General features: G+C 57.7%; 1 protein-coding gene across 1 annotated transcript; it reads right to left on the bottom strand.

Moving 5' to 3' along the window:
- Window positions 1-970: 970 nt before the first annotated feature.
- Window positions 971-17,194, bottom strand: ptpn18 (protein tyrosine phosphatase non-receptor type 18). The gene is made up of 13 exons (XM_031891039.1): window positions 17,002-17,194; window positions 15,222-15,330; window positions 14,921-14,997; window positions 9,853-9,948; window positions 7,722-7,760; window positions 7,217-7,291; window positions 7,086-7,148; window positions 6,114-6,256; window positions 5,373-5,439; window positions 5,210-5,287; window positions 4,978-5,064; window positions 4,586-4,671; window positions 971-2,642 (listed from the first exon to the last, which is right to left on the bottom strand). Exons 1-13 carry the CDS (start codon window positions 17,095-17,097, stop codon window positions 2,201-2,203), a joined length of 1,458 nt encoding a protein of 485 aa, XP_031746899.1. The 5' UTR covers window positions 17,098-17,194; the 3' UTR covers window positions 971-2,200.
- Between the last annotated feature and the right edge of the window lie 358 nt (window positions 17,195-17,552).

Here is a 17,552-nt window from a genome sequence, read left to right as displayed (position 1 = left end):
ACCCAACCCCTTCATCTTCACCCCCGGCACTGCCCACCCTATTCCCCTGCTCCAACCCTTCTCTACCCCCTGCTGCCACCTCCTGCCCCGCACTGCCAACCCTCTCTTACCCCGACATCCCTTCATCTTACCCCCCCTAGGCCACGCCCCAACCCTTCATCTTTACCCCCAGGCACTGCCCAACCCCTTCATTCTTACCCCCCCGAGCAACCTTCATCTACCCCAGCTCCCAAACCCCTTCATCTTACCCTGCTGCAACCCCATCACCCCCGGCACTGCCCAACCCTTCATCTTACCCCCCCTGGCACTGCCCAAAACCCCTTCATCTTACCCCCTGGCACTGCCCAAACCCTCATCTTACCCCCTGGCACTCCCAAACCCCTTCATCTTCCCCCATCCACCTTACCCCCCCGCAGCACTACTACCCCTGACGCCAACCCTCATCTACCCCTGCATCCACCCTCCCATTTACCCCCTGGCACTGCCCAAACCCCTTTCATCTTACCCCCCGGCACTGCCCAACCCCTTCATCTTTACCCCCGGCACTGCCCAACCCCTTCATCTTACCCCCCTGGCACTGCCCAACCCCTTCATCTTACCCCCCGGCACTGCCCAAACCCCTTCATCTTACCCCCCGGCACTGCCCAAACCCCTTCATCTTACCCCCGGCACTGCCCAACCCCTTCATCTTACCCCCTGGCACTGCCCAACCCCTTCATTCTTACCCCCTGGCACTGCCCAACCCCTTCATCTTACCCCTGGCACTGCCCAACCCCTTCATCTTACCCCCTGGCACTGCCCAACCCCTTCATCTTACCCCCTGGCACTGCCCAACCCCTTCATCTTACCCCCTGGCACTGCCCAACCCCTTCATCTTACCCCCCCTGGCACTGCTAATCCTTCCTTCCCTCCCACATTTGCTCCTCCCCCCTCCCGCCCCCCCCACACCCAGCTGACAAACACACAGACAGACAGTGGGACACAGAGCAGTTTATTGACATGACGGGAACATGAACAGCACGAGACACTGAGACAGGACAGACGTGGGGTAAGGGGGGCACAGTGCCAGGATGGTGGGCGGGTAGTGCCAGGATGGTGGGTGGGTGGGTAGTGCCAGGATGGTGGGTGGGTAGTGCCAGGATGGTGGGTGGGTAGTGCCAGGATGGTGGGCGGGTAGTGCCAGGATGGTGGGCGGGTAGTGCCAGGATGGTGGGTGGGCGGGTAGTGCCAGGATGGTGGGTGGGGAAGGGAACATGGCAGCAGGGCGGGCAGGGGAGAGCAGGGTAAATAAGGGAGATGCCAGTGGGCAGTGCCAGGACAGGAAACACACAACACTAACAGGACACACAATGCACACAGGTGGCACTGCTGCTTCTGCCCCTTCCCTACTGCCCCTCTGCCCCACAACTGTGTCCCTAACTCTACCCCCCCCGCTAGGAGTAAGTGGGCCGAGGGGCCGTTGGCACCATCCAATAGGTTGCACTGCCCAGGCTGCTAGCTTCTTGGGTTGAGCCCTGGCACTAGACTTGGCATCAGGGGAAGCAGAAGTCCCTTGATGCCAGGGGGAGAACCCCACGGGGGTAGGTTACCAGCCTATGGCTAATTTAGTGCCCCCCTGATCCGCTGCTCCCACCTCTCACTCAACCTCCCCCCAGAACCCTCAGTCTAGATTCCCTGGCATAAAGCAGCACAAGGTGCCAACCCGGCAGGACCCTCAGTCTAGATTCCCTGGCATAAAGCAGCACAAGGTGCCAACCCGGCAGAACCCTCAGTCTAGATTCCCTGGCATAAAGCAGCACAAGGTGCCAACCCGGCAGAACCCTCAGTCTAGATTCCCTGGCATAAAGCAGCACAAGGTGCCAACCCGGCAGGACCCTCAGTCTAGATTCCCTGGCATAAAGCAGCACAAGGTGCCAACCCGGCAGAACCCTCAGTCTAGATTCCCTGGCATAAAGCAGCACAAGGTGCCAACCCGGCAGAACCCTCAGTCTAGATTCCCTGGCATAAAGCAGCACAAGGTGCCAACCCGGCAGGACCCTCAGTCTAGATTCCCTGGCATAAAGCAGCACAAGGTGCCAACCCGGCAGGACCCTCAGACTAGATTCCCTGGCATAAAGCAGCACAAGGTGCCAACCCGGCAGGACCCTCAGTCTAGATTCCCTGGCATAAAGCAGCACAAGGTGCCAACCCGGCAGGACCCTCAGTCTAGATTCCCTGGCATAAAGCAGCACAAGGTGCCCACCAAACCCGGGAAGACCCTTAGGGCTTTCGTCCTGCTTCTGACGCTCCTGTTACCTGTCCTGCTGGGCATGGGCACCTGGGCATACGTGACGGAGGCAGTTTCCGCGGGGCCAGGGGCACCGGCCAGGGTGTAGTTGGAGGAGATTGCGTTGGCAGAGCTTGCCCGGTTGCCTTTGTGCGTGACAGTGCTGTACAGCTGGTCCAGAGGTGCCGGGGTGGGCACGTGAGTGGGCACGTGAGTGGGCACATTATCATACTGCACTGTCTGTGGGCGTGTCTCTGGCGCCACTGGCCTCTTCTTCTGTACAACAGCGTAAGTTTCATTGGCACTCATGGCGGGCATCTGCCCCGGCCTCTGCTCTGGGGCACACAGGGGTGGGTACTCGGCACCGATAGGCAGTCTGCCCAGAGACAGAGAGAGACAGAGAGAGAGATGAGTCATGAGTCTCACAGAGATCAGCACTCTCGCACTTGAGAGCAGGAAGGGGAAGAGACACTGACACTCAGAGCGCTCTCTCTGCACTGACACCTTCCTGAGAGCGCTCTCTCTGCACTGACACCTTCCTGAGAGCGCTCTCTCTGCACTGACTCCTTCCTGAGAGTGCTCTCTCTGCACTGACACCTTCCTGAGAGCGCTCTCTCTGCACTGACACCTTCCTGAGAGCTCTCTCTCTGCACTGACTCCTTCCTGAGAGTGCTCTCTCTGCACTGACACCTTCCTGAGAGCGCTCTCTCTGCACTGACACCTTCCTGAGAGCTCTCTCTCTGCACTGACACCTTCCTGAGAGCGCTCTCTCTGCACTGACACCTTCCTGAGAGCGCTCTCTCTGCACTGACTCCTTCCTGAGAGCGCTCTCTCTGCACTGACACCTTCCTGAGAGCGCTCTCTCTGCACTGACTCCTTCCTGAGAGCGCTCTCTCTGCACTGACACCTTCCTGAGAGCGCTCTCTCTGCACTGACACCTTCCTGAGAGCGCTCTCTCTGCACTGACTCCTTCCTGAGAGCGCTCTCTCTGCACTGACACCTTCCTGAGAGCGCTCTCTCTGCACTGACTACTTCCTGAGAGCGCTCTCTCTGCACTGACTCCTTCCTGAGAGCGCTCTCTCTGCACTGACACCTTCCTGAGAGCTCTCTCTCTGCACTGACTCCTTCCTGAGAGCGCTCTCTCTGCACTGACACCTTCCTGAGAGCGCTCTCTCTGCACTGACACCTTCCTGAGAGCTCTCTCTCTGCACTGACACCTTCCTGAGAGCGCTCTCTCTGCACTGACACCTTCCTGAGAGCGCTCTCTCTGCACTGACACCTTCCTGAGAGCGCTCTCTCTGCACTGACACCTTCCTGAGAGCTCTCTCTCTGCACTGACACCTTCCTGAGAGCTCTCTCTCTGCACTGACACCTTCCTGAGAGCGCTCTCTCTGCACTGACACCTTCCTGAGAGCGCTCTCTGCACTGACACCTTCCTGAGAGCGCTCTCTCTGCACTGACTCCTTCCTGAGAGTGCTCTCTCTGCACTGACACCTTCCTGAGAGCGCTCTCTCTGCACTGACACCTTCCTGAGAGCTCTCTCTCTGCACTGACTCCTTCCTGAGAGCGCTCTCTCTGCACTGACACCTTCCTGAGAGCGCTCTCTCTGCACTGACACCTTCCTGAGAGCGCTCTCTCTGCACTGACTCCTTCCTGAGAGCGCTCTCTCTGCACTGACACCTTCCTGAGAGCGCTCTCTCTGCACTGACTACTTCCTGAGAGCGCTCTCTCTGCACTGACTCCTTCCTGAGAGCGCTCTCTCTGCACTGACACCTTCCTGAGAGCTCTCTCTCTGCACTGACTCCTTCCTGAGAGCGCTCTCTCTGCACTGACACCTTCCTGAGAGCGCTCTCTCTGCACTGACACCTTCCTGAGAGCTCTCTCTCTGCACTGACACCTTCCTGAGAGCGCTCTCTCTGCACTGACTCCTTCCTGAGAGCGCTCTCTCTGCACTGACACCTTCCTGAGAGCGCTCTCTCTGCACTGACACCTTCCTGAGAGCTCTCTCTCTGCACTGACACCTTCCTGAGAGCGCTCTCTCTGCACTGACTCCTTCCTGAGAGCGCTCTCTCTGCACTGACACCTTCCTGAGAGCTCTCTCTCTGCACTGACTCCTTCCTGAGAGCGCTCTCTCTGCACTGACTCCTTCCTGAGAGCGCTCTCTCTGCACTGACTCCTTCCTGAGAGCTCTCTCTCTGCACTGACACCTTCCTGAGAGCGCTCTCTCTGCACTGACACCTTCCTGAGAGCGCTCTCTCTGCACTGACTCCTTCCTGAGAGCGCTCTCTCCACTCTAGCAGATAGCTTTCTCGCACTCACCGTGCCGGGGGCTTCTTCCTCTGGGGGGGCAGTTGCCGGAGGGCGCTCAGTACTGATGTGGCATCGTCGTACAGAGGAGATTTATCCTGTAGGGACAGACAGTGGCTCAGAGTAGATCACAGACTGCTGATCACTGCACTAATTTCAGCCAATCAGGAAGTCTCCACCCCTTCCTGTTTTTAGGAGATGAAACCAATGTGTCTTTAACCCTCTGTGCCCACAGCTACTCACTGAGGCACATCCCCCACGTTACTATGGAGACTGCCGTGTCTTTAAATATCTCCCCCATTGGCACAGACTGCTCCTGTAGCTGCAACTTGGGAGTCATGTGATTTTGTGCAGCAGTGTGTACGAGGCCATAGGCGCCCAGCTGTCCTATTCCCTGCACTCACCTCCTTCAGATTCTCATAGCAACGGCTGGTCTGCAGCTCCTTGTCGAACATCTCTGTGACTGCGTGGTACAGAAACTCATACTGCTCCTGTGGGGCGGGGGGCACAGTCACCATGGTGATATGGATAGCAGGGGGGGCAGGGCAGAGTGAAGGTAGAGGAGGTACCTCCATGGCAGGTAGGGAAGGGGGCGGAGCCACGTATGAGGTGGGTGTATCGGTACCAAGTACCTACCTGGGTCTGGACCGCAGAGGGTCTCTGGCGCCTCATTTGCAGCACGGCATTGAATATACTGAAATCAGCCGGGACCCTCTGCAACATAAGAGCGGGGAGATGCAGAGAGGTGGGGGGCAAAGCTGGGGGGGTGCATATTAGCCCCGCAGGGGGGGGCACTTACCTGCCGCTGCAGGAGGCTCTGGATATACTCCACCATACAGATTACCCCAGTTCTGCCGCAGCCCGCACTGCACAAAGAGCAGAACCCAGTGTGACTCTGGGGTAATGGGGGGGCATTAGGGGGTGTCGGGGTAAGAGGATGAAGGAAAGAGCAATGAGTACAGTACAGGATACAGGAATAGATTGCAAGCTGTATGGGCAATGGGGGGGCATTAGGGGGTGTCGGGGTAAGAGGATGAAGGAAAGAGCAATGAGTACAGTACAGGATACAGGAATAGATTGCAAGCTGTATGGGCAATGGGGGGAGCAATGAGTACAGTACAGGATACAGGAATAGATTGCAAGCTGTATGGGCAATGGGGGGGCATTAGGGGGTGTCGGGGTAAGAGGATGAAGGAAAGAGCAATGAGTACAGTACAGGATACAGGAATAGATTGCAAGCTGTATGGGCAATGGGGGGGCATTAGGGGGTGTCGGGGTAAGAGGATGAAGGAAAGAGCAATGAGTACAGTACAGGATACAGGAATAGATTGCAAGCTGTATGGGCAATGGGGGGGCATTAGGGGGGGCAGGGTAAGAGGATGTTGGAAAGAGCAATGAGTACAGTACAGGATACAGGAATAGATTGCAAGCTGTATGGGCAATGGGGGGGCATTAGGGGGTGTCGGGGTAAGAGGATGAAGGAAAGAGCAATGAGTACAGTACAGGATACAGGAATAGATTGCAAGCTGTTGAGCCGCACCTGCAATGCACACACAGGGGCACGCGGCTCTCTCGCTGGTACTGGGGCACAAGCTGGATCATCTCCAGGAAACAGGAGTAGGAGTCGGGGATCCCACGGTCCGGCCACGCCACGTACTGAAAGTGGCTGATGTCCCGCGACTCCTGCACCAAAGAACCAAAGTGTCCAACTAACTGCCGTAGCCCCCTCTAGTGGCCAACTAACCGCTGTAGCCCCCTCTAGTGGCCAACTAACCGCTGTAGCCCCCTCTAGTGGCCAACTAAGCGCTGTAGCCCCCTCTAGTGGCCAACTAACCGCTGTAGCCCCCTCTAGTGGCCAACTAACTGCCGTAGCCCCCTCTAGTGGCCAACTAACCGCTGTAGCCCCCTCTAGTGGCCAACTAACCGCCGTAGCCCCCTCTAGTGGCCAACTAACCGCCGTAGCCCCCTCTAGTGGCCAACTAACCGCTGTAGCCCCCTCTAGTGGCCAACTAACCGCTGTAGCCCCCTCTAGTGGCCAACTAACCGCTGTAGCCCCCTCTAGTGACCAACTAACCGCTATAGCCCCCCCTAGTGGCCAACTAACCGCTGTAGCCCCCTCTAGTGGCCAACTAACCGCTGTAGCCCCCTCTAGTGGCCAACTAAGCGCTGTAGCCCCCTCTAGTGGCCAACTAACCGCTGTAGCCCCCTCTAGTGGCCAACTAACCGCTGTAGCCCCCTCTAGTGGCCAACTAAGCGCTGTAGCCCGTTCTAGTGGCCAACGAAGCGCTGTAGCCCCCTCTAGTGGCCAACTAAGCGCTGTAGCCCCCTCTAGTGGCCAACTAAGCGCTGTAGCCCCCTCTAGTGGCCAACTAAGCGCTGTAGCCCCCTCTAGTGGCCAACTAAGCGCTGTAGCCCCCTCTAGTGGCCAACTAAGCGCTGTAGCCCCCTCTAGTGGCCAACTAAGCGCTGTAGCCCCCTCTAGTGGCCAACTAAGCGCTGTAGCCCCACTTACCTCCCTGAAGGTGACCCTGAGTTTTCGGTAGATGACCTCGGCATTGACTCTGTTCTTCTCCAGCTGAAAGGAAGGAATGGGGTCAGCAGAGGATTGTGGGTCCCGGCTGATAAGGAGTTAATGGGACTTACCTTGCTGATGGTGAATGGGCCAAACTGGGCCGGCGTGGTGGCATCATCCAGGGGCCAGTATCGCTCACACTTTCTCTAGGGGAGGAATGGGGATATATAAATACAGGAGAAGGTGGGGCCCTACAGTACCGGCCCAGGGGCGTGGCCAATCCTCAAACAGGAAGTGAGGTCACATCTGGCATAGGAGCTGATGCTTTTGTGCCACTAAGGGGCTGTGGGGGCCCCGGGCTGGTGTGGGGGCCCACAATACACAGTGTAGCAGTTTTAGCTTATTTCTTTGCTGAGCTTTAGTTCCCCTTTAAACAGAAGCAGCTTGTGAATAGTGTTCAGGGAATAAGGGTAAGAAATGCCCCTGTTGGATCTGCCGGGGCAATCTGAGCTATTTGCCCCCCCTTCCCCCCCCCCTGTGCATATTCCCAACTAGGGAACAACCCTCCCCATAGATCAACCAATGGCAATGGGGGGCTGAGATGGGCGGGGCATTGAGAGACAGGTGGGTACTTACCTTTCCATGCTCCACCTCCCTGCACGCCATCACAATGACCTGCCCAATGACAAGAGACAAATGATGAGAGGAGGGATCCGGCCCTGGGGCCGACTGAAGGGCAGTGCCCCCCCCTCTTACCTTCACCTGGTACTGCCCCCCCTCTTACCTTCACCTGGTACTGCCCCCCCCCTTACCTTCACCTGGTACTGCCCCCCCCTCTTACCTTCACCTGGTACTGCCCCCCCCTCTTACCTTCACCTGGTACTGCCCCCCCTCTTACCTTCACCTGGTACTGCCCCCCCCTCTTACCTTCACCTGGTACTGCCCCCCCCCCTTACCTTCACCTGGTACTGCCCCCCCCCTTACCTTCACCTGGTACTGCCCCCCCCCTTACCTTCACCTGGTACTGCCCCCCCTCTTACCTTCACCTGGTACTGCCCCCCCCTCTTACCTTCACCTGGTACTGCCCCCCCCCTTACCTTCACCTGGTACTGCCCCCCCTCTTACCTTCACCTGGTACTGCCCCCCCTCTTACCTTCACCTGGTACTGCCCCCCCCTCTTACCTTCACCTGGTACTGCCCCCCCCCCTTACCTTCACCTGGTACTGCCCCCCCCCCTTACCTTCACCTGGTACTGCCCCCCCCTCTTACCTTCACCTGGTACTGCCCCCCCCCCCCTTACCTTCACCTGGTACTGCCCCCCCCCCCCCTTACCTTCACCTGGTACTGCCCCCCCTCTTACCTTCACCTGGTACTGCCCCCCCTCTTACCTTCACCTGGTACTGCCCCCCCCCCTTACCTTCACCTGGTACTGCCCCCCCTCTTACCTTCACCTGGTACTGCCCCCCCCTCTTACCTTCACCTGGTACTGCCCCCCCCCTCTTACCTTCACCTGGTACTGCCCCCCCTCTTACCTTCACCTGGTACTGCCCCCCCCCTTGCCTTCACCTGGTACTACCCCCCCTCTTACCTTCACCTGGTACTGCCCCCCCTCTTACCTTCACCTGGTACTGCCCCCCCCTCTTACCTTCACCTGGTACTGCCCCCCCTCTTACCTTCACCTGGTACTGCCCCCCCCTCTTACCTTCACCTGGTACTGCCCCCCCCTCTTACCTTCACCTGGTACTGCCCCCCCCTCTTACCTTCACCTGGTACTGCCCCCCCCTCTTACCTTCACCTGGTACTGCCCCCCCCTCTTACCTTCACCTGGTACTGCCCCCCCCTCTTACCTTCACCTGGTACTGCCCCCCCCTCTTACCTTCACCTGGTACTGCCCCCCCCTCTTACCTTCACCTGGTACTGCCCCCCCCTCTTACCTTCACCTGGTACTGCCCCCCCCTCTTACCTTCACCTGGTACTGCCCCCCCCTCTTACCTTCACCTGGTACTGCCCCCCCCCCTTGCCTTCACCTGGTACTACCCCCCTCTTACCTTCACCTGGTACTGCCCCCCCTCTTACCTTCACCTCACCTGGTACTGCCCCCCCTCTTACCTTCACCTGGTACTGCCCCCCCTCTTACCTTCACCTGGTACTGCCCCCCCTCTTACCTTCACCTGGTACTGCCCCCCCCTCTTACCTTCACCTGGTACTGCCCCCCCCTCTTACCTTCACCTGGTACTGCCCCCCCTCTTACCTTCACCTGGTACTGCCCCCCCCTCTTACCTTCACCTGGTACTGCCCCCCCCTCTTACCTTCACCTGGTACTGCCCCCCCCTCTTACCTTCACCTGGTACTGCCCCCCCCTCTTACCTTCACCTGGTACTGCCCCCCCCTCTTACCTTCACCTGGTACTGCCCCCCCTCTTACCTTCACCTGGTACTGCCCCCCCCTCTTACCTTCACCTGGTACTGCCCCCCCCTCTTACCTTCACCTGGTACTGCCCCCCCCTCTTACCTTCACCTGGTACTGCCCCCCCCTCTTACCTTCACCTGGTACTGCCCCCCCTCTTACCTTCACCTGGTACTGCCCCCCCCTCTTACCTTCACCTGGTACTGCCCCCCCTCTTACCTTCACCTGGTACTGCCCCCCCCTCTTACCTTCACCTGGTACTGCCCCCCCTCTTACCTTCACCTGGTACTGCCCCCCCTCTTACCTTCACCTGGTACTGCCCCCCCCTCTTACCTTCACCTGGTACTGCCCCCCCTCTTACCTTCACCTGGTACTGCCAGACCATCCTCCAGAAATCCTGTATGGTGTGCGGGAGGGGCCCCTGGGTGGCAATGTAACCGCGGCCCGGATCCGTGCCCTGCGCGACAGAGGGTTCATCAGTGCCCTGGCATGTACCCCATGTACCCCTGGGAAATACAACTGCCCCCCCATTATTACTCTGTAAGGCATTCCCGCCAATCAGAATTCTAATTCTGAGGCTGGCACTGACTCCTCCTACCCACTAGGGGGTACCTTAATGAAGCCGGCACAGATACCCGCTAATTCTGGGGCTGGCACTGACCCCTCCTACCCACTAGCGGGTACCTTAATGAAGCCGGCACAGATACCCGCTAATTCTGGGGCTGGCACTGACCCCTCCTACCCACTAGCGGGTACCTTAATGAAGCCGGCACAGATACCCGCTAATTCTGAGGCTGGCACTGACCCCTCCTACCCACTAGCGGGTACCTTAATGAAGCTGGCACAGATACCCGCTAATTCTGAGGCTGGCACTGACCCCTCATACCCACTAGCGGGTACCTTAATGAAGCTGGCACTGATACCCGCTAATTCTGAGGCTGGCACTGACCCCTCCTACCCACTAGCGGGTACCTTAATGAAGCCGGCACAGATACCCGCTAATTCTGGGGCTGGCACTGACCCCTCCTACCCACTAGCGGGTACCTTAATGAAGCCGGCACAGATACCCGCTAATTCTGAGGCTGGCACTGACCCCTCCTACCCACTAGCGGGTACCTTAATGAAGCTGGCACAGATACCCGCTAATTCTGAGGCTGGCACTGACCCCTCATACCCACTAGCGGGTACCTTAATGAAGCTGGCACTGATACCCGCTAATTCTGGGGCTGGCACTGACCCCTCCTACCCACTAGGGGTACCTTAATGAAGCTGGCACAGATACCCGCTAATTCTGGGGCTGGCACTGACCCCTCCTACCCACTAGCGGGTACCTTAATGAAGCTGGCACAGATACCCGCTAATTCTGAGGCTGGCACTGACCCCTCCTACCCACTAGCGGGTACCTTAATGAAGCTGGCACTGATACCCGCTAATTCTGGGGCTGGCACTAACCCCTCCTACCCACTAGGGGGTACCTTAATGAAGCTGGCACTGATACCCGCTAATTCTGGGGCTGGCACTGACCCCTCCTACCCACTAGCGGGTACCTTAATGAAGCTGGCACAGATACCCGCTAATTCTGAGGCTGGCACTGACCCCTCCTACCCACTAGCGGGTACATTAATGAAGCCGGCACAGATACCCGCTAATCCTGAGGCTGGCACTGACCCCTCCTACCCACTAGCGGGTACCTTAATGAAGCTGGCACAGATACCCGCTAATTCTGAGGCTGGCACTGACCCCTCCTACCCACTAGCGGGTACCTTAATGAAGCTGGCACTGATACCCGCTAATTCTGGGGCTGGCACTAACCCCTCCTACCCACTAGGGGGTACCTTAATGAAGCTGGCACTGATACCCGCTAATTCTGGGGCTGGCACTGACCCCTCCTACCCACTAGCGGGTACCGTAATGAAGCTGGCACAGATACCTGCTAATTCTGAGGCTGGCACTGACCCCTCCTACCCACTAGCGGGTACCTTAATGAAGCTGGCACTGATACCCGCTAATTCTGAGGCTGGCACTGACCCCTCCTACCCACTAGGGGGTACCTTAATGAAGCTGGCACAGATACCCGCTAATTCTGGGGCTGGCACTGCCCCGTCCTACCCACTAGGGGGTACCTTAATGAAGCTGGCACAGATACCCGCTAATTCTGAGGCTGGCACTGACCCCTCCTACCCACTAGGGGTACCTTAATGAAGCTGGCACAGATACCCGCTAATTCTGGGGCTGGCACTGCCCCGTCCTACCCACTAGCGGGTACCTTAATGAAGCTGGCACAGATACCCGCTAATCCTGAGGCTGGCACTGACCCCTTCTACCCACTAGCGGGTACCTTAATGAAGCTGGCACGGATACCCACTAATCATGAGGCTGGCACTGACCCCTCCTACCCACTAGCGGGTACCTTAATGAAGCTAGCACAGATACCCGCTAATTCTGAGGCTGGCACTGACCCCTCCTACCCACTAGCGGGTACCTTAATGAAGCTGGCACAGATACCCGCTAATTCTGAGGCTGGCACTGACCCCTCCTACCCACTAGGGGTACCTTAATGAAGCTAGCACAGATACCCGCTAATTCTGAGGCTGGCACTGACCCCTCCTACCCACTAGCGGGTACCTTAATGAAGCTGGCACTGATACCCGCTACTTCTGGGGCTGGCACTGACCCCCTTCTACCCACTAGCGGGTACCTTAATGAAGCTGGCACTGATACCCGCTAATTCTGGGGCTGGCACTGACCCCTCCTACCCACTAGCGGGTACCTTAATGAAGCTGGCACAGATACCCGCTAATTCTGGGGCTGGCACTGTCCCGTCCTACCCACTAGCGGGTACCTTAATGAAGCTGGCACAGATACCCGCTAATTCTGGGGCTGGCACTGTCCTGTCCTACCCACTAGCGGGTACCTTAATGAAGCTGGCACTGATACCCGCTAATTCTGGGGCTGGCACTGACCCCTTCTACCCACTAGCGGGTACCTTAATGAAGCTGGCACTGATACCCGCTAATTCTGGGGCTGGCACTGACCCCTTTTACCCACTAGCTGGTACCTTAATGAAGCTGGCACAGATACCCGCTAATTCTGGGGCTGGCACTGACTCCTCCTACCCACTAGGGGTATCTTAATGAAACTGGCACTGATACCCGCTAATCCTGAGGCTGGCACTGACCCCTTCTACCCACTAGCGGGTACCTTAATGAAGCTGGCACTGATACCCGCTAATTCTGGGGCTGGCACTAACCCCTCCTACCCACTAGGGGGTACCTTAATGAAGCTGGCACTGATACCCGCTAATTCTGGGGCTGGCACTGACCCCTCCTACCCACTAGCGGGTACCTTAATGAAGCCGGCACAGATACCCGCTAATCCTGAGGCTGGCACTGACCCCTCCTACCCACTAGCGGGTACCTTAATGAAGCTGGCACAGATACCCGCTAATTCTGAGGCTGGCACTGACCCCTCCTACCCACTAGCGGGTACCTTAATGAAGCTGGCACTGATACCCGCTAATTCTGGGGCTGGCACTAACCCCTCCTACCCACTAGGGGTACCTTAATGAAGCTGGCACTGATACCCGCTAATTCTGGGGCTGGCACTGACCCCTCCTACCCACTAGCGGGTACCGTAATGAAGCTGGCACAGATACCTGCTAATTCTGAGGCTGGCACTGACCCCTCCTACCCACTAGCGGGTACCTTAATGAAGCTGGCACTGATACCCGCTAATTCTGAGGCTGGCACTGACCCCTCCTACCCACTAGCGGGTACCTTAATGAAGCTGGCACTGATACCCGCTAATTCTGAGGCTGGCACTGACCCCTCCTACCCACTAGCGGGTACCTTAATGAAGCTGGCACTGATACCCGCTAATTCTGAGGCTGGCACTGACCCCTCCTACCCACTAGGGGGTACCTTAATGAAGCTGGCACAGATACCCGCTAATTCTGGGGCTGGCACTGCCCCGTCCTACCCACTAGGGGGTACCTTAATGAAGCTGGCACAGATACCCGCTAATTCTGAGGCTGGCACTGACCCCTCCTACCCACTAGGGGGTACCTTAATGAAGCTGGCACAGATACCCGCTAATTCTGGGGCTGGCACTGCCCCGTCCTACCCACTAGCAGGTACCTTAATGAAGCTGGCACAGATACCCGCTAATCCTGAGGCTGGCACTGACCCCTTCTACCCACTAGCGGGTACCTTAATGAAGCTGGCACGGATACCCACTAATCATGAGGCTGGCACTGACCCCTCCTACCCACTAGCGGGTACCTTAATGAAGCTAGCACAGATACCCGCTAATTCTGAGGCTGGCACTGACCCCTCCTACCCACTAGCGGGTACCTTAATGAAGCTGGCACGGATACCCACTAATCATGAGGCTGGCACTGACCCCTCCTACCCACTAGCGGGTACCTTAATGAAGCTAGCACAGATACCCGCTAATTCTGAGGCTGGCACTGACCCCTCCTACCCACTAGCGGGTACCTTAATGAAGCTAGCACAGATACCCGCTAATTCTGAGGCTGGCACTGACCCCTCCTACCCACTAGCGGGTACCTTAATGAAGCTGGCACTGATACCCGCTACTTCTGGGGCTGGCACTGACCCCTTCTACCCACTAGCGGGTACCTTAATGAAGCTGGCACTGATACCCGCTAATTCTGGGGCTGGCACTGACCCCTCCTACCCACTAGCGGGTACCTTAATGAAGCTGGCACAGATACGCGCTAATTCTGGGGCTGGCACTGTCCCGTCCTACCCACTAGCGGGTACCTTAATGAAGCTGGCACAGATACCCGCTAATTCTGGGGCTGGCACTGTCCTGTCCTACCCACTAGCGGGTACCTTAATGAAGCTGGCACTGATACCCGCTAATTCTGGGGCTGGCACTGACCCCTTCTACCCACTAGCGGGTACCTTAATGAAGCTGGCACTGATACCCGCTAATTCTGGGGCTGGCACTGACCCCTTTTACCCACTAGCTGGTACCTTAATGAAGCTGGCACAGATACCCGCTAATTCTGGGGCTGGCACTGACTCCTCCTACCCACTAGGGGTATCTTAATGAAGCTGGCACTGATACCCGCTAATCCTGAGGCTGGCACTGACCCCTTCTACCCACTAGCGGGTACCTTAATGAAGCTGGCACTGATACCCGCTAATTCTGGGGCTGGCACTGACCCCTTCTACCCACTAGCTGGTACCTTAATGAAGCTGGCACAGATACCCGCTAATCCTGAGGCTGGCACTGACTCCTCCTACCCACTAGCGGGTACCTTAATGAAGCTGGCACAGATACCGCTAATCCTGAGGCTGGCACTGACCCCTCCTACCCAGTAGCGGGTATCTTAATGAAGCTGGCACAGATACCGCTAATTCTGGGGCTGGCACTGACTCCTCCTACCCACTAGCGGGTACCTTAATGAAGCTGGCATTGATATAATCGGAACCTTCTTCCTCAGACAGGAAAGTGACTGGCACGCGGGTTTGGTCGTCTGAAAGGCAGAACAATGTATTAACGAGGTGCCAACCCCATGTGCCCCTCCCTCTGGCATATTGTGCCCGGTTCTGATCCAGGTCCCAGATACAGCCCACTGGTGCCACTCCCTGCTTATGGGGCTCATTCCCCCACCAGGATACCTGGCATTTACTCCAATCCCATGATGCCCAAAGCACCTGGGCACTGCCCGCTGCCCATACACAGGCGTATGCCCCTTACATGGCAGGATGTCTTTGTAGCGGTTCTTTTTCAGGTTCTCTGGACTCCCTCCGACCTCTGTGGTAAAGTCGCTCTCCTTGTGGAAAGCGCCCGCTTGTGCCCTGATCTCCTGCGGGCAGAGGAACAACAGCGCCAGGTTTGGTACCAGAACAGAAACCGGGGGAAAGTCACAGCCGGTAAGTCTGACCCTCGCTGCTGGGGGGCCTGACAGAGAGCTGCTAACTGCCAGCAGGTACTAGCGGTATGGGGTGCACTAATGGGGCCCTCCGGCTGCTGGAAGTGAGGCGTCGCTAGGGGCAACGCCAGAGGTTGGGGCAGGGACACGGGAGCCACTGAAACCTCTCACATCCCGTTTCTGTCACTTCCCTGCGGTGTTGGGAAACAGGTGGGAGGAAGTAGGAACGGCTGGGCGACCCCCCCCAATACTGACCCACAGGGGCCAAGTAGCCCTATTCCCACAGCACAGAATGGCCCCCTGGGTAATACCCCTCTGTGTATGGTGGGTGCCTATTACTGAGCAGCCACTCTGATTGGCTGGAACATACAGGTATATATATATATATGCCCCCCACTAACAGCCCCATAACCTTCAGGCATGGGGGGGGGGGGCTACTGAGAAGAAGAAAATGTCTGAACCATAAGTGTTTATTAACTGTAAGTGCCCCTCACTGTACCCCTGTGGGTAACTTGCCCCTAGCTGCCCTGTTCTGACATGTGATGTTACTGTCCAATCAGAAACTGAATCTGAGTTCAACACTTTGCCATGTACAGGTTGGGGCAAGTGTGTATGGGGGCAGGTGTGTGATTGGCCAGTGTGTGTGGGGGCAGGTGTGTGATTGGCCAGTGTGTATGAGGGCAGGTGTGTGATTGGCCAGTGTGTATGAGGGCAGGTGTGTGATTGGCCAGTGTGTATGGGGGCAGGTGTGTGATTGGCCAGTGTGTATGGGGGCAGGTGTGTGATTGGCCAGTGTGTATGGGGGCAGGTGTGTGATTGGCCAGTGTGTATGGGGGCAGGTGTGTGATTGGCCAGTGTGTATGAGGGCAGGTGTGTGATTGGCCAATGTGTATGGGGGCAGGTGTGTGATTGGCCAGTGTGTATGGGGGCAGGTGTGTGATTGGCCAGTGTGTATGAGGGCAGGTGTGTGATTGGCCAGTGTGTATGGGGGCAGGTGTGTGATTGGCCAGTGTGTATGGGGGCAGGTGTGTGATTGGCCAGTGTGTATGGGGGCAGGTGTGTGATTGGCCAGTGTGTATGGGGGCAGGTGTGTGATTGGCCAGTGTGTATGGGGGCAGGTGTGTGATTGGCCAATGTGTATGGGGGCAGGTGTGTGATTGGCCAGTGTGTATGGGGGCAGGTGTGTGATTGGCCAGTGTGTATGGGGGCAGGTGTGTGATTGGCCAGTGTGTATGGGGGCAGGTGTGTGATTGGCCAGTGTGTATGGGGGCAGGTGTGTGATTGGCCAGTGTGTATGGGGGCAGGTGTGTGATTGGCCAGTGTGTATGGGGGCAGGTGTGTGATTGGCCAGTGTGTATGGGGGCAGGTGTGTGATTGGCCAGTGTGTATGGGGGCAGGTGTGTGATTGGCCAGTGTGTATGGGGGCAGTTGTGTGTGATTGGCCAGTGTGTATGGGGGCAGGTGTGTGAGTGCATAGAGGGGCTCGTCCCACAGGGGGGCCCATCCCATATCAGGGGGCCCCGGGGCAAAGTGAAGGGGCAGAGGCAGAGGAGGAAGATGAAGGTGGGAGGCAGAGAGGGACAGACAGCGCCGCTTTGTTCTCACCTGGAATTCCAGCCCGAGAGCGTCCTCCTCCCCCCTGCGCTTGAGAGACTGCACCCTGGCGAGGAAGCCCCTCAGGTTATTGGCCGCTTGGCTCATGGCGACGGTGGGCAAGGGGTGGGCAAGGGGGCGGCGGTCTCAGCTACCTGTGCCAGAGCTCCCCGGGGGGAGAGACATGAGAAGCCGAATCGCTGTACGAGGAAGTGACAAATGTCCAGAAAAGGAATGTGTCTGAGCTGCACGTTCAGCCCCTCCTCCTGCCCCACACCCCTCTCCCTGCTCGGCCGGCCCGACCCGTTCCTGCCACAGCGGGGCAACCTGGCAGCACCTGTGCCAGCCACAAAGAGGAAGAAAGGCGCCAGCGCTGGGAGGCAGGGTGGTGCCCAATGGCATAACTTGCTATGGACTGGGCATCCACAGCCTGGGCATCTGTAGGTACAGGGGTGGGCGCCCCAGCAGCCTGGGCATCTGTAGGTACAGGGGTGGGCGCCCCAGCAGCCTGGGTATCTGTAGGTACAGGGGTGGGTGACCCAGCAGCCTGGGCATCTATAGGT

This window comes from Xenopus tropicalis, chromosome 8, assembly GCF_000004195.4.
Source record: "Xenopus tropicalis strain Nigerian chromosome 8, UCB_Xtro_10.0, whole genome shotgun sequence".
NCBI lineage: Eukaryota > Metazoa > Chordata > Amphibia > Anura > Pipidae > Xenopus > Xenopus tropicalis.
Note: the sequence above shows the minus strand (reverse complement) of the source record. Positions and strands in the feature narration are given on the sequence as shown.

Excerpts from the sequence above, each read along its gene's own strand:
- ptpn18 (XM_031891039.1), bottom strand. The coding sequence starts at position 17,097 with ATGAGCCAAGCGGCCAATAACCTGAGGGGCTTCCTCGCCAGGGTGCAG. Across the intron at positions 7,761-9,852 it reads TCTGGCAGTACCAGGTGAAG|GTCATTGTGATGGCGTGCAG; the intron begins GTAAGAGGGGGG and ends GTCATTGGGCAG. Across the intron at positions 2,643-4,585 it reads AGGAAGAAGCCCCCGGCACG|ACTGCCTATCGGTGCCGAGT; the intron begins GTGAGTGCGAGA and ends GTCTCTGGGCAG.